General features: G+C 36.0%; 3 protein-coding genes across 3 annotated transcripts; all 3 read left to right on the plus strand.

Annotated features, from left to right (window-relative positions):
- The first annotated feature begins 1,644 nt into the window (after positions 1-1,644).
- Positions 1,645-5,755, plus strand: LOC120275454 (E3 ubiquitin-protein ligase WAV3-like). The gene is made up of 2 exons (XM_039282029.1): positions 1,645-2,020; positions 3,725-5,755. The coding sequence occupies exon 2, from the start codon at positions 3,758-3,760 to the stop codon at positions 5,549-5,551; it is 1,794 nt and encodes a 597-aa protein (XP_039137963.1). The 5' UTR covers positions 1,645-2,020; positions 3,725-3,757; the 3' UTR covers positions 5,552-5,755.
- Positions 5,756-6,342: 587 nt separating this feature from the next.
- Positions 6,343-9,328, plus strand: LOC120275455 (general transcription factor IIH subunit 2). The gene is made up of 4 exons (XM_039282030.1): positions 6,343-6,688; positions 7,394-7,855; positions 7,953-8,328; positions 8,903-9,328. Exons 1-4 carry the CDS (start codon positions 6,383-6,385, stop codon positions 9,046-9,048), a joined length of 1,290 nt encoding a protein of 429 aa, XP_039137964.1. The 5' UTR covers positions 6,343-6,382; the 3' UTR covers positions 9,049-9,328.
- Positions 9,329-9,921: 593 nt separating this feature from the next.
- On the plus strand, positions 9,922-11,782 carry LOC120275366 (probable mannitol dehydrogenase). The gene is made up of 5 exons (XM_039281909.1): positions 9,922-10,046; positions 10,128-10,241; positions 10,326-10,839; positions 10,913-11,066; positions 11,504-11,782. The coding sequence occupies exons 1-5, from the start codon at positions 9,949-9,951 to the stop codon at positions 11,704-11,706; spliced, it is 1,083 nt and encodes a 360-aa protein (XP_039137843.1). The 5' UTR covers positions 9,922-9,948; the 3' UTR covers positions 11,707-11,782.
- The last annotated feature ends 652 nt before the right edge of the window (positions 11,783-12,434 follow it).

Consider the following 12,434-nt stretch of genomic DNA (forward strand, 5'->3'; position numbering starts at 1 on the left):
TTATATTAAAGGGACTAAAAGGGCGAAAAACACAAAATAGAGGTATCATCTTAATAGTTAATTTGACCTATAATCTTTAATCATCTACTTTGATCAACTTTTTCTTCTAAGGTTTAATTGAAACTCTTGAACTTGGTTTGATCGAGTATATATATATATTGATAAATTGACAAGCTCTATCAAGGCGTGCACAAATGAAGAGTTAGTATTTTAAATTCTTAACCCACCTATACTTTCATCCTACATAAGTTGAAATTCGAACATGCTTCCTCGATAAAGACACAAATACTCTACATAAAAAGAACCTAGTGCCAGTAAACTTGACGATCAAGTATATTCATGTATAGAATACACGCATGTATATATATACCACTAAAGATTTTATTTGACTATTGACCAACTATGGAAGAAAGAATGAAATTTTTTTTCTTTTGTGTTTGTTTTTGTTTTTGTGTTTGCTTCCTCATTGCATTATCAAAATGTGTTTACTTTGTAGTCATCTAATAAAATCTCCATTCAATGTATTGGAGGTTATTCAAGTCATTATGCAATTCTCTTTACTTTTTATATTCATTCAATATTATATTTATACATTCATTCATCTCTATATAACTTCCATTTGAAGATAAAGGCAAACTCTAATAAACTAAAACTCATAGTCAAATAATTTTGATTAATTAGGTCTTTGAATATATCTATATATACATTTTTGCTGATTTGAGGGTAAAATGGTAATTTTAGTCTTGAGCACGTAGTTTGACAAGCAATCTCAATTAAAAGGCGGCGCCGCTTTCCAGCTCAGATACTACGTGCGTGATCAAGCAAATCAACGGCTACGATTATGTCGACGACCAACTCCACCAACTTCTCTGTTTTGGCTATATTTGGAAAAGTAAACTTTGACTTTGTTGACCAAATTTGACACGTGGCCATTTGTTAGTGGACATTTACGCTTTGTAGACTTGTAGTTTTAGTAGTATTTTATCATATTAATCCCTACACATTCTCTATATTCTAGAAACCAATTTAACCTTATTTTAAAGGGTTGTTGATGAAACTTCCACTAACCCAAAAAACTCATAACTCAGCAACACAGCCTCATTTAGCTAAGATCGACATAGAAAATTTTTATTATTTTGATTTTTTAAAAAATTTTCAACAGTAAAGTGGTGATAACGGGTCTCTAATGTGAGTTCGAGCTTATTATTTGAGCTCCGTGTCCCTAAGTGAGGATATAGGTTGGATGTTCACATTTTCGGGGTAGAATTTTGATATGATGGATTCGGTTCTTTGATAATTACCACGGGATTAAGACGTGGCTCATTCTTAACTATATGTATATAAATTTTATTATTTTTTATTATATAATATAGGAATAGATTAGTAAATCGAAGCAATCTAACAGGTGATATCGAACCACATCTCAATTTTATAGTAACTATCACGGAATCAGTTATGTGATCATTTCTCTTGTGAGTGAATGCATGTCACTGAAAAAAAACTTCCACTAATTAAGCACGAATGGTAGTTTGGTTAATAAGTTAAAGTCATAAGGGTATTTCCGTCATGAAAAAAGTCACTACAATTCATATATATAAACATGTTATCTTCTCTCCCTCTTTCCCAGAATCAAAAGAAGAAAAATAAAAAAAAAAACCAGAGCTTTGTTTCGATCTCTAATGGCGGCTCGACGAAATCGAGGAAGAAGAGAGGAACTACGAGCTTGAAGCTTGGTTGGCTGTAGGATTCCCCCTATGAACCTCTCTGTCTGAATTTGCAACCCGATTAATCCCGATTTACTTCCCATTTTCCTCTGAAAATCCCCAATTTCTTTGCATTCCGAAGAGAGGAGCCCTAGATTGAGTGTTGAGGATGTGGAAGAAGGCGATGAAGGCGCTGAGTGTCAATCTCTGCGCCTACGTGCCGGAGTCTGAGATGGATAGTAGGCCTTTCGCCTGGTAAGCAGGTGGAGAAGGTCTCCGGCCTGTCGGCTAATTCTGAGAAGAAGGATACCACGGAGGTTGTTGTTGTTGTTGTTGTTGTTGTTGTTTTTTTAAAAAAATATCAATTTGTTGTTTTTTTTTTGTTTAATTCTATGTGTGTGTGCGTTCGTGTGTGTTTTAGATTTGTATTCTGTTGATCTTTGGTGGGATTCTCACGAGTGGATGTTTTTGTATATATTTAAGTTTGTTTTTGTGCATCTCTTTGAGATGATGGTTTCTCAAATTTTCATTTTGGTTTTCTCTTTCTGATTTTCAGAAAAAATATGTTTTTTCCTCAGATGTGGCAGTTGATCTTCAAAGGTTTGCTGTTTTTTTCCCTTGATCATTGGTGCGAATTTCAGGAATGTTGTTTCTGTTTGTTTTCTCTATTTTTTTTTTTTCTGTTTTTTATTTCTTTCTTTCAAAATTTTTAGACAAAATCTTTCCACGTATGGGTGTAAGACTTTCAAAGATTTGCTTTTTTCTAAAGAAATCTCTTATTTCTTATCCTTTTTTTAATTTTCTCTTCGTGTATGTTAGCTATTTTCACCTCATTTTTGTTTATCTCACTCTTGTGAGTTGATGATATTCTTTTTCTTTTTCTTTTTTTCTTGTCTAAGTTTTAGCAAATTCATGTTTATGTTTCTTGGTGGTTCTATTATTGTGTCACGGGGATCGGCAAGTAAGGCATAGTGTCATGTTAGTGTGATGTTTGTTGTTGTTGTTGTTGTTGTTGTTGTTGTTGTTGTTTTTCTAGAATTTGACAAGTCTTGTTTATCCTTTTTTCCTTGCTTGCTGATTGCATTTCTTTGAAAACAAAGCATAAAAATGACAAGAAACTTTTTTTTTTTCTTTAAACTACTCCCTACCTTTATTCCCTGATGTATTCTGAAATGTTAATTTATTTTTAATGTCACACTATTCAAGTATTAATGTGCAATTACATGGCATGATGTTGGAGGAATATGAATTATTGGAGTTTATATTTCTAAGCAGACAATTTTGGATTCTCAGTTATCTCTGAGATGAAGTCAACCTATGCATTGTTTATTTGGATTGATCGTCACCATTAGGAATGACAACCACATGATAATGGGTTCCCTCAATTCTTCTGAATTTTTTTGTGCTTGTTTATTTGATTGTCCTGATGCAACTCATCATGTCACTAGAATGTCAGATTTTTTGGTTCATTTGCATGATTGCAGTAGATGTCGTATTGACAATTTTTTTGTTTTTTTTTGAGCTCCAATCTTTGACTGGTTTGATGAAACTCATAGTCTCTCCAAAATATTGGAAGTATGCATTCATACCCAGCCGTACCATAGCAATTTTCAGCATGAGAAGATTCTACAATATTATACAATATTAAAAAAACATTAGACTGTATCTTGTCTCTTATTGGTTCAGGTTCAAGTGAGTAGAATGTGGTGGAGTATATCTCTGTCGTGTTCACATGTCTAGATTATTTAAAGTTTCTATGGGTAGAACCACATGAATTATTTGTGTCAACTTGCATCATCTCACTGGCATTTTACATTTATCTCTCAAGTCATTGATTGATGCAAGAACATTGGCTATTGCTAGTCTATTTGGAGCATTAATATGGCTTTCTTGATGTCTTTGTATGAAGAGTTAAACTAAAGAAAAATTTAAAATATCCATTATTAATGACTCTAATCAGTAACTAAAATATTATTTTGTCTCAATTGCTGACTGTTTGATTGTAATTTTGGATTTCACAGAACTTTTGTGCTATTTGTCGCACCACCATCAACATGGGTCAAGCCCTTTTTACTGCAGAGTGCTCGCATATCTTCCACTTCAAGTGCATTGGATTAAATGTGAAACATGGTAACCATGTATGCCCAATTTGCAGAGCAAAATGGAAGGAAGTCCCAATCCATGGCTCTCAGAATTCCGATCATTCACGTGGTCGAGCCAGAGTGAGGCCAGTCAATGTGCCCCATGACCAGGATTATACGATGATCATCAGACCTCCATACCGTGATTACTCCCACAGAAAAGCAAACCTCGCACCTTTGTATCAATCTTCAGAACCGGCTTCTTTTGATGATGATGAGCCTCTGAATTTGCAGTCTAACGCCACCAAAGAAACTAGACATGGATGTGCTGACAAAGTGGAGATGAAGACAGAACTAGAATACTCGGCCATTCCAAAGTCAGCAATCGAAGAGAATTTTGCTGTATTGATCCATCTAAAGGCACCAAGTGCTGATACAGAACATATCCCTGGTAAAACCACTCGTGCTCCAGTTGATCTCGTCACAGTTCTTGATATTAGCGGCAGCATGGCTGGGTCGAAACTAGCACTTCTAAAGAGGGCTATGGGATTTGTGATCCAAAACCTTGGACCATCTGACAGGCTATCAGTCATTGCATTCTCTGTGACCGGTCGTCGCCTTTTTAACCTTCGCCGGATGACTGAATCTGGCCGACAGCTAGCCCTTCAAGCTGTTAATTCTTTGGTGGCCTCTGGGGGGACTAATATTGCTGATGGCCTCAGGAAAGGTGTCAAGGTAATTGAAGAACGCAAGGAGAAGAATCCAGTTTGCAGCATTATACTCCTATCTGATGGGCAAGACATTTATAATATCGCTGGATCTTCTAGTCCTAGACAATCAGAGTACCGATCGCTTTTGCCACCCGTGTTTTGGGATAGGACAAACAATCAGATTCCTGTCCATGCATTTGGTTTCGGTTCTGATCATGATGCAGCAGCATTGCACTTTATCTCGGAAACCACTGGTGGTACCTTTTCGTTCATTGAGGCTGAGGCTGTTATACAGGATGCATTTGCGCAATGCATTGGGGGGCTCCTTAGTGTGCTTGTGCAAAAGCTTCATGTGGTGGTGGATTGTGTGCACCCTGGAGTGCAACTCACTGATGTGAAATGCGGCAGCTATTCCAGTCAGATGGCGAGTGACAAGCGAAGAGGATCAATCAATGTCGGAGACTTGTATGCAGATGAGGAGCGTGATTTTCTTGTTTATGTAAATGTCCCGGAAGTTCATCATGAAGATGCAACTGCACTATTGAGATTGTGTTGCTTCTATCAAGATGCAGTGTCAAATGAATCAATGCACTTGAAAACCCAAGAGGTACTGCTTCAAAGGCCGGAAACTGTCAGGGAACAAAAAATGTCACTAGATGTTGATCGGCAAAGGAACCGAATTTTTGCTGCAGAGGCCATGGCTGCTGCTCGGGCCGCAGCAGAGCGCAATGCGCTCTCTGAGGCCGTGTCTATACTTGAGAATCACAGAAAGATGGTGTCGGAATCTGCAGCTGCCAATGCAGGTGATCAAATGTGCATGGCTTTGGATGCTGAGATGAAGGAAATACAAGAGAGGATGGCCAATCGACAACGATATGAGTCATCCGGCCGAGCTTATGTGCTGTCAGGATTGAGTTCACATTCATGGCAAAGAGCGACAGCACGCGGTGACTCAACACAGAGCTCAACCTCAGTTCATGCTTACCAGACACCTTCCATGGTCGAAATGATAGGCCGATCTCAAATTCTGCAAACAAAACCTCATCATCGCAGATAGCCTCAAAAGCCGAAGCAAATTGGGTTTCGACAACTTCCTGTGGTTAATTTTGTTGTTATTGTTCAATAAAATAAACTAAAATTTGGTGTGTGCCAAATCTTCATTGTCAAATATCAATATCATGAAAATTTGGCTCAATGAATGAAGTCTTGTGATTAGAACATAGAACAATGTATGTGTGAATTTAGTTTGAATTCTTGCTAAATCCAATACCTTGCAATTAATATAAATTTAATTCATTATATATATATATATCTTTTGAATAACATAAATTGTAGCGTACCCCATTGAGGCAGTGTACAACAATTTATTATTATTATTTTTTAATAAAAAAACCATAACTTTGTTATGGAAGATAAAAGTGACATAGGAAGAACATGGGAGAATACCAAAAACCAAAAACATATCAACGAAACAGAAATTCCAAACATTGAAGAGAACAAAACAAATCCACTAAAAATAGAAAGATTTAAGTTATAGCATTTCAACATGGTGTCCAAACAAATTCATAAAAATTTAATTATTAAATAAATATATTTAATAATTTAGAAAATTAATACTATTTTTAAAAATAAAACTCTAATTTTAAATAATTAAATTATTAATTAATTTAATTAGTTCAAACAAAAAATTTCTTTGCTCTAATTCAATATTTGAAAATAATTATTTAAAAAATAAAAAATAAAAAGACAAACAAGTGACTACTAATTCCATCAGGGGTCTCAGGATTTAAATCTAGCTGTTCATTTGCCTCGAGATAAGAGTTCCGACAAAGTATAGAATGATTAGTATCAACTGAGGAAGTTGGAGAGCTTGTCTCTCGAGTGCTCGATGGCCGCCAAGAATGGCGACGAGAAGAGGATCCGGCGAGACGGCGCCGGCGGCGATGAGGACGAGGAGGAGGAAGAGGAGAATGAGGAGGTGATGATGGAGGCGTGGGAGAGGGCGTACGCTGATGAGAGGTCCTGGGAATCTCTCCAAGAGGATGAATCCGGCCTCCTCCGCCCTCTCGACACGGCTTCTATCCTCCACGCTCACTACCGTCGTCGCCTTCTCCGACGTGCCTCCGCCCCTGCCTCGTCTCGGATCCAGAAGGGGCTTATTCGGTATCTCTATCTCGTCATCGATCTCTCCCGGGTGTGTTTTCTTCTTTTTGATTGGAGTTTTGTTTTGATTCAATCGAGATCGGTTTGATGAAGAACGGAAGGGCATGGTTGGATTTCTGTTAAAAAAAAAAAAGGATTTTTGGTTGTTTTTCCTTGCTGCTTCGAGAGATCCATGAAGTAGTTCCGGTCATACTGTATGCATAAATTAGCTTGCTTTCTCTAATAACAGAGCTAAATTCATCTACGATCTGTGTGACATAGTAGTTTAATTTCCCAATTTTAATCAACAATGTGTATAAACGACTAATTCTATCTTTATTCTGGCTTGGGAGCAATTTTATACCTTTTGAACCTTTAACTTGTTTTCCATCTTTCATTTCTTCATCACAAAACAGCATTAAAAGTGCAATGATCATGTATAGTATATAGAAAATGTAGTTATGTTTTAGTATCTTGGTTGTAATCCTTTGAAAGAAGGCTATGCAAGATGAATCGGTGCATAACAGCATCATATAATCAACTTATCTTCTCATAAATGGAATTCTTTGATGATATCTAAGACTGTCAAAGTCAACTTGCTTGTTGACGAAGTAGAAACAGATATTTGTTCTATGATTTGCTTTCTGTTGTTTACCCCCAAAAGTTTGTTCTTTATTGGAAAAGCTGAATATAATCGTGACCCATTGTTTTAGCACAAATGCTTAGATCTGTTTCACTGATTTACTAGTTGATGCAGGCAGCTTCTGAGACAGATTACCGGCCTAGTCGAATGGCTGTGGTCTTAAAAGGCGCTGAGACATTTATAAGGGAATTCTTTGATCAGAACCCATTGAGCCATATTGGTCTAGTGATCATTAAAGATGGTGTTGCTCAGCGCCTAACAGATCTAGGAGGTACTCCGGATTCACAGATAAAGGCTCTGATGGCTAAGCGGGAATGCTCAGGGGATGCTTCCTTGCAGAATGCTTTGGAGCTTGTTTGTGACTATCTGGGTCAAGTGCCATCATACGGTCACCGTGAGGTCTTAATCTTGTATTCTTCTCTCAATACCTGCGATCCTAGGGATATAATGGAGACAATAGAGAAATGCAAGAAAGACAAAATAAGGTGTTCCGTAGTTGGCCTCTCAGCTGAAATTTACATTTGCAAATATATTTGTGAAGAGACTGGGGGTTCCTATACAGTTGCACTGGATGAGGTGAGGATGACATCCCAATCTTCTTTTCCTTTTGTTGGAGTTGGAGGTCATAATGTGTTCCACAATAATATTCAATTTGATAATTTTATATTGGCAGTCTCATTTTAAAGAATTATTACTGGAGCATGCACCGCCTCCAGCTGCAATCGCAGAATATGCTGCTGCAAATTTAATCAAGATGGGTTTCCCACAAAGAGGAGCGGATGGTGTTATAGCCATTTGCTCTTGTCATAAGGAAGCCAAGGTCGGTGGTGGTTACACCTGCCCAAGATGTAAAGCGCGTGTCTGCGAGTTACCAACTGAATGCCGGCTTTGTGGATTGACTCTTGTGTCTTCTCCCCATTTAGCTAGGTCTTATCATCACCTTTTCCCAGTAACACCATTTAATGAGGTTACCTCCATGCCGTTAAATAAAACACTTCGGAAGACTCCACAAGCCTGTTTTGGATGCCAGCAAAGCCTTGGGAACCAGGGTAAGTGTATAAAATGGCTGGCGGTATCAAATTTGTGCAAAGCTGATTTAATATATGATTTTTTTGTCATATTTGAGCACTTATTTTTGTAGGTTTCATGCCCGTTCACATATATATATATATATATATATATATTTAAGATCTATAGTATGAGCCAGTATTTTTTGTTCAGAACATGCTTATATTTCTGACTGCATCTGCAACCCAAACCAGTATAGTTGATTGGGATAACTATTGTGTAGCAAAATTGTGGGGGAGATACTTCTTTAGTGTTCTTGTAACTTTTGATGCAATTCATTCTGAAATTATTATGCAAGTTCAATTTTGACCTATTGCTCTTCACTGAAAACTGCAAGGAGAACGCAGAAAAATGGTCAAATAATCTGTAACCATACTTGCTTTTGGACTCACCAACTGCATAATATTTTGCTATTACGGTATAAATGTTTTAGAATGGCAAGCTCCTTATATTTCTGTTCTGGTTTTGATAGTTATCTTATAATTGATAACTTGAACTATCGTCTGCCACAATTTATCTGCCAATTTTAAAGTTGTTTCTTGCTCATCCATGCAGGAAGCAATTCCGTTCTTTATGTTTCGTGTGGGAAATGCAATCAACTGTTCTGCCTCGACTGTGACATTTATATTCATGAAAGCTTGCATAATTGCCCGGGCTGTGAAAGCCAGCGTGAATCAAGATCATATGATGCCAAAGCATGACAACATTTTTTGAAGCACTGAAATGCTGCAATTCCACCAAAGACTGTTGAATAATTTTTTTTAAGTTTCTTTATAACACAGTTGCATGTTGTATTAATTACCGGAGGCTGTCATGACAATGGCCGTGAGTTCAAAAGCCAATTCTTTTTTAAATTAATCGAAACAGATGTGTATTTTTAGTCTGAAGTAGCAACTCACTCGGAATGGCTAACATTTTGTACTAGGATATTATTTTCATATTTATTTGACAGGTATATGAAAAATACTACTGTTTTTGCAACCTTTTGTTATCTTCTTGTGATCAATTAATATGATGTTGGAGTTCATATTGGATTTGGCATCCTTCACTTTTAAGTTTTTAGAGAAAGCTTATGTTTTCAATGAGATCATGAGTTTGCATTTTAAACGAGTTTCACCAACTTCTTGTCCAGATTCCATGAACATCCTATTTGGATGCAGATTCTTATTTTATTTTATTTTTTTAATATTGTGCATTATAATTGAGTGTTCACTGGCTTTTTGTCCACATTTCATGAACAACATGCATGAGCATCTTATTCGATCCATTCATTAATCATAACATAATAACCAAGAAGTTATATATATATATGTATATTTTATGATTAGTTGACTGTTCTACATCAACAATTCTTATTTAATCTAAATTTTTTGCATTATAGCAGTTAAATTACTGAAAAAATGATGTCAACTTAAAACATAAAAAATTTATTCAAACAAGGAACTCTATCTGGTCATAAATGGTGGCTGCACTAACCCAAACAGCTGACATCACTGATTAGCTACTATCATCCTTCTATATTATCTGTTACTCATGTCTATAAATACATGTGGCTTCAAGTTAAGAGATAACAAGTTAAGGGAAAACTAAAGCAGTAATCAATGGAGATATCTGCAGAAAAAGAGCACCCCAGGGAGGCATTTGGTTGGGCAGCAAGAGACCCATCTGGTGTTCTTTCTCCATTTCATTTCTACAGAAGGTAAATATAGATTTATAACAATCAATGTAAATTTCATTTACTCTCTGATTAATTTTGATTACCATGTTTATGTTCATCCAGAAATCCAACTGCAAAAGATGTTTGCATTAAAATCATATACTGTGGTATCTGCCATTCTGATCTTCATTTCTGCAGAAATGAATGGAAATTCTCTGTATATCCTCTTGTTCCTGGGTTTGTCTCTCTCTCTCTAATCCTTTTTCTAATTAATAATTAATTTAGCTTAATCTCATGCATAATTTATGATTTAAATCATAGGCATGAGATTGTGGGGATAGTAACAGAGATTGGAAATGAAGTTCAGAAGTTCAAAGTGGGAGACAAAGTGGGAGTTGGTTGTGTGGTAGGAGGTTGTGATACTTGTCATCAATGCACTAATGACTTGGAGAATTACTGTGATAAAACAATCCTAACATACAACTATATATACCATGATGGCACTAGAACATATGGTGGATTTTCCGATGAAATAGTTGTTGAAGAGCATTATGTTCTTCGGTTTCCCGACCGGCTGCCAATGGATGGCGCAGCACCATTGTTCTGTGCCGGGATTACCGTTTATAGTCCTCTTAAATATTATGGTCTTGATAAGCCTGGATTGCATATTGGTGTTGTTGGTCTTGGTGGTCTTGGCCATTTGGCTGTTAAGTTTGCCAAAGCACTGGGTGTTAGAGTCACTGTGATTAGTACTTCTCCAAGAAAGCAGAAAGAAGCCATTGATTCTCTTGGTGCTGATGCTTTTCTTGTTAGCACTGATGAACTTCAAATGAAGGTATGTGTATATATTTGGTGTAAATTTGTGTTGATTTGGTTGTTTGATTTTGTTAATGTGGATGAATTTTTAGGATGCAATGGGGAGCATGGATGGAATAATAGATACAGTGTCAGCAACACATGCATTGATGCCATTGATTGATTTGTTGAAGAAGCATGGGAAGCTGGTCATGGTGGGAGCTCCTGAGAAGCCATTGGAGATTGAAATGTTTCCTCTTCTTACTGGTAAGTAAATTGAATCCAATTTGAATTTAATTGAATTGAATTGAATCGGTTTTTTGTCATCGTTTCAGTAATGAAAGATACATAGACAATTTTAACAACTTGTATGAGCAAATGTGTGACCTTGTGAAACATTAAAAACTAAGAAGACTAATAAAGTTAATTTGAAATCTTAAATAGATATGATAAACATATTCTATTACGTTTACTTAAGTTGGAACATCTTTGTGAACATAGTAGTAGAATGGAGTGAATTAAGAGTGTGTCATGATAAGAAGAGATTGGTGAGGAGGTGGCACGAAAGCAGTATGATAATTCGGCATAGTTTCAGTATGAGACTTGCTAATTAAGTTTTCCAACCTATAGCTATGATACCATTATATTATTTCAACTCAATACGGTTCAGTATATTTTAACGATGTTTTAATTATGTTTGGCAGGAAGAAAGCAAGTGGTGGGGAGTTGCACAGGAGGAATTAAGGAGACACAGGAGATGCTTGATTTTGCTGCAGAACATGGTATAACTGCAGACATTGAAGTTATTCCCATGAGTTATGTGAATACAGCCATGGAAAGGCTTTTGAAGGGAGATATCAAGTATCGATTCGTCATTGATATCGCAAATACATTGAACTCAAATTAATTAACTTGTATGATGTTCTCAGTGTTTGACTTTTCATGAGTACTCAATAAAATGAACTTTGATTACTGTCAAGATTTAATACTGTGTTTAGTTTCAGTATTTCTGCTAAACTCTATTGAACTAAACGTAAAATTCTTGATAAGCCAAATTGAAAATAAAATAAAATAAAATCATACTCATCAATCATCACCATTGAGTATTACTGAAATCATATTAAAATAGATTGTTATCTGGTAATTAAAAGTGGATAAATTTAAAAAGAAAAAAAAAGAAGCCTTTACTTCTGACATTCAACTTTGAATTATTCTTTTCCGGGTCTAAATAGCCATTAATTAGAAACATTATCATGCTAAATCATGTTGTTTGAGCATTGACTTTCATAATTTTTAGTTCTCTGACAATGTCTAGTTCAACACTAACAATAATCATATCTGCATAAGACTAGTTCCACTCTCAATTACTTAATTTTTTTTTGTCGAGATTTCCATCAATTAGAGCTAAGAGTTTGTCTTGAAGCAATCACTATTAATTTCAGAGCTTAGAGCTTCAAACCAATTGAGTTGATAAACCATTTCATAATTAATACCAAGTAGTTCTCTTTCATTCATTCATCTCAATCTTTGCTAGATTTTTTTACTAATCCAAGGTTCATAAGAGTTGCACGTGAAGAACGAAGTCCCATGATTAATAATGAAGAAAAGAGAAGAAATGGAAAAGTTTTTAGTCAC

This window comes from Dioscorea cayenensis, chromosome 14 (assembly GCF_009730915.1).
Source record: "Dioscorea cayenensis subsp. rotundata cultivar TDr96_F1 chromosome 14, TDr96_F1_v2_PseudoChromosome.rev07_lg8_w22 25.fasta, whole genome shotgun sequence".
Taxonomy (NCBI): domain Eukaryota; kingdom Viridiplantae; phylum Streptophyta; class Magnoliopsida; order Dioscoreales; family Dioscoreaceae; genus Dioscorea; species Dioscorea cayenensis.